We start from the raw sequence: 4,064 nt of genomic DNA on the forward strand, positions 1-4,064 counted from the left end.
GTTAGGTGGGGCTACTGGCGGTAACTCTTAAGGCCTGACTAGTAGCTCAGGACTTGAAATTTTGAGCCCTGTAGTAATTGGTACTTTTAAATTGCTTTTGCAAGTATGTAAGGCCCATATGTACACTGGATCGACTGTGAAAAAGGCTAATTGGCTATGGTTGCCTTCCAGGCTTAAAAGAAAAGTGTGGATCCCCCCCCCCCGATTATACTTACCTAGGTGGATACAGCATTGGTCCAATACTGCATATGTCCCCCGCTGGCTCTAAGTGTGAGAACTCAGCAATTACATGACCACTGATCACTGAGTTCTCACCGCTGCTCTGAGTAGAGAGCAGTGACTGTCAGTCACCGCTGTCTGCTCTGCCCCCCTCAGCGCTCACTGGAGTGCTGGGATGTGGAGGAGAAGGGCGAGGCTGGCTCATGCTCTCAGCGGCCCTCTTGAGAGGCTGAGCTAGGTGTCACTCCAGACTCTGGAGTGGATCCCGACTTTGAAGTCGGGATCTTTCCCCAGCCTGAACCAGCTGAGTGATATCAGCCGGCAGCGGGCTTCAGCCCATTGTCAGCTGAAAACGGGTCACAGGAGTGCAGAACAAAGTGCACTCCTGTTATCCATAGAAGAAATAGAGCCAAAAGAGCTTTGGCTGTTCTTCTCGTTTCAAGTTCTCAATCCTCCCCTGGCTCCTGACCCTCTTCAGGTCTCAAGTCATATGCCTTCTGTATTGGCCAGCCATAACTAACATAATTCCAGCATGTATGTTACTTCAAACCGACACCCATGCCAAGATTGAACATTGTATATGTAAAGGGAGGGAGGTGCAGCGCTATATATGCAGACAAATGATGAATAAACACCGATAATGCACAATAATAAACGGTGACTGTAAGTTAATAACGCCACTAAATGGTGGCTAAGGTGAGAAAAGTAAACAGTCCAATGAAGGAGTGCTCTTAAGATCCAGGGTGATCTTCAGACGTCCAGTAAAAGGACCATCGGGTGATAAAATATAAAGACTGCGCACTCACCAGATACGCAATCTTTATGCGCATTTGTGTAAATATCACTGGACCTCCTGTGTCATCATCCTGGTCTGGTCAGATCTGGTCAGCATATCCCTCATGGCCTGGTACCCGGATGAATGCAGCTTTTCTGTAGATTTGGCCGGCTCCCACCAGAACTCAAATAAATAGAAAGGGCCACATAGTGTAATATCCTTAGGTATCTTTATTAGGGGCACAGGATAGCAGGAAATCCAACACACAACAAAATGGTACTGACCCAGGAGTAAATCAAAGATGGCCGCCGGGGCCCCTCGTGGCGCCGGCGGTGATGCGTCCAACCTGCTGTAGCCTTCCCTGACGCGTTTCGAGCGAAGGCTCGTAGTCATAGGGGTGCAGCTTACGGTAAGCTGCACCCCTATGACTACGAGCCTTCGCTCGAAACGCGTCAGGGAAGGCTACAGCAGGTTGGACGCATCACCGCCGGCGCCACGAGGGGCCCCGGCGGCCATCTTTGATTTACTCCTGGGTCAGTACCATTTTGTTGTGTGTTGGATTTCCTGCTATCCTGTGCCCCTAATAAAGATACCTAAGGATATTACACTATGTGGCCCTTTCTATTTATTTGAGTTCTGGTGGGAGCCGGCCAAATCTACAGAAAAGCTGCATTCATCCGGGTACCAGGCCATGAGGGATATGCTGACCAGATCTGACCAGACCAGGATGATGACACAGGAGGTCCAGTGATATTTACACAAATGCGCATAAAGATTGCGTATCTGGTGAGTGCGCAGTCTTTATATTTTATCACCCGATGGTCCTTTTACTGGACGTCTGAAGATCACCCTGGATCTTAAGAGCACTCCTTCATTGGACTGTTTACTTTTCTCACCTTAGCCACCATTTAGTGGCGTTATTAACTTACAGTCACCGTTTATTATTGTGCATTATCGGTGTTTATTCATCATTTGTCTGCATATATAGCGCTGCACCTCCCTCCCTTTACATATATATGCTATTGAAGGCTTGATACGGTGCCTTTTCTGGTGTACAGCTGCTGCTTAGTATATATTGTCACATAAGCGCTCACTTATCTTCTGTTTCTCAAGATTGAACATTGAGCTGCGACAGTGGTTATTAAGGTACGTTATGCATGAAAATCTAGCTGCTGTATTTTGGTCTTTTTTTTTTTATTTTGTTTGCACCATTTTACCCTTTTTCTTATTAAATAATATTATATTATATGAAACATTCCCATCTGGTATGACAATGTGTATTACAGACATTTCTCAAAAGTAATAATTGTTATCACAGATATTGTGAAAAGAGCGTGTTTCTGATAAAACACATGGTGGCAGCTGTTTAGTAACAGATTCACTGTGCACTTAACCAAACCCAGTGTCAATTACTTTCAGTCTGCTGGCAACTAGATTACGAGAAAAATCTCTGTGCAGCACTGGGCAGTGTGAGTTTACTCCACATTCATCACATACTGGCAGCACAGTGAAATCTGTCCAGCAGTTTTTCACATATTGGTGAAAGAAACAGATCGGACACTGCTGTTGTCACACATGCTACATACAGTGAGAGCATATTTACATCAAGGCAAGCTGGACCAATGTAAGTATGCAAAAATTATAATTCCTGGAGTTCAGCTTTAAGCAAATAATAAATACAGGCTGAAGCTGTGAAAAAAAAAAAAAAAAAGGTTTTATGAAGGTTATTACACAAAGTGCATCTAATACATATTCATAACTGAATTATCCCATTTAATCACAGTGAATAACATCTCTACAATGAGAGCAAATGTTTATCATATGTCTGTTGCCATACTTTCTTCCACAGAGAAAATAAAGGGACACAGCAAGGTATCTGCTGCTCAGCCAACAAAGGATGCAGGGCCAGTTGTTATTTGTGTCCTTGTTTGTCATGTTTATGAATGAGATCAAGAATTTGGTTTCCTGTAACCAACCTCCCTTGGTCTTGATGCTTTCTCTGCTCTAGTCTCTTTTGCTCAAGGAGATAGGGGGAGTTGAGTAGCTGAGGTGGAAGAAGTGACCCAGTGGGCTGTACTCTTTTCACCAAGTCCCAGAATAAGTTTTTGTTGTTTTTATTAATAAATGTAATAGCAGTTCCTCGGTTGCCAAGTCTTCCTACTCTTCCGATCTGCACAAAAAAAAGTGAAAAAATAATTACTTAAATAAAAAAAATTGAGTAAAGACACTTTATAACCTATTTGAGTACAATTGAGTACAGTTGTTTGGGAAGAACACACAACACTATGTGTGGAGAAAAAAAGGCACAGCACACAAACATCAAAACCTCATCCCCACTGTAAAACATGGCGAAGGGAGCATCATAGTTTAGGGCTGCTTTGCTGCCTCAGGGCCTGGACGGATTGTTGTCATTGATGGGAAAATGAATTCCAGAGTTTATCAAGACATTTTGCAGGAAACCGTACGACCATCTGTCCGCCAACTGAAGCTCCGCAGAGGATGGGTGATGCAACAGGACAATGACCCAAAGCATACAAGTAATTCAAAAAAACAATGGCTGCAACAGCACAGAATACGCCTTCTGGAGTGGCCCAGTCCTGACCTCAACCCGATTCAAATGCTGTGGCATGACCTTAAGAGAGCGATTCACACCAGACATCCCAAGAATATTGCTACACTGAAACAGTTTTGTGAAAAGGAGTGGTCCAAAATTACTCCAGATCGTTGTGCAGGTCTGATCTGCAACTACAGGAAACGTTTGGTTCAGGTTATTGCTGCCAAAGGAGGGTCAACCAGTTATTAAGTCCAAAGGTTCACATACTTTTTCCTCCCTGCACTGTGAATGTTTACATGTTATGTGCAATTAAACCATGGCAACATCTAATGTTTGTGTAGTATTATGTTCAGCAGACTGTGTTCTTCTATTGTGACTTAGATGACGTTCAGAGCACATTTTATGCCCAAATTATGCAAAACTCCACGTAATCCCAAGGGGTTCACATACTTTTTCTTGCAACTGTATGTAGGTCCCGCACCACACATGTGAGGTATCTCCACGAACGTTATAGCA

At 43.8% G+C, this 4,064-nt stretch overlaps 1 protein-coding gene across 1 annotated transcript in view; it reads right to left on the bottom strand.

Annotated features, from left to right (window-relative positions):
* Positions 1-2,688: 2,688 nt before the first annotated feature.
* The window catches only part of DDX59 (DEAD-box helicase 59), a 28,721-nt gene continuing 27,345 nt past the window's right edge, over positions 2,689-4,064 (bottom strand). The window contains exon 7 of the mRNA XM_089688689.1: positions 2,689-3,164. Coding sequence (XP_089544815.1) covers positions 2,907-3,164 — 258 coding nt within the window. The 3' untranslated portion in view covers positions 2,689-2,906. The remainder of the gene's footprint in view (positions 3,165-4,064) is intronic.

This window comes from Staurois parvus, unplaced genomic scaffold (genome assembly GCF_062004578.1).
Source record: "Staurois parvus isolate SC_StPar_1 unplaced genomic scaffold, SC_StPar_1.0 ptg000450l, whole genome shotgun sequence".
NCBI classification, from domain to species: Eukaryota; Metazoa; Chordata; class Amphibia; order Anura; family Ranidae; genus Staurois; species Staurois parvus.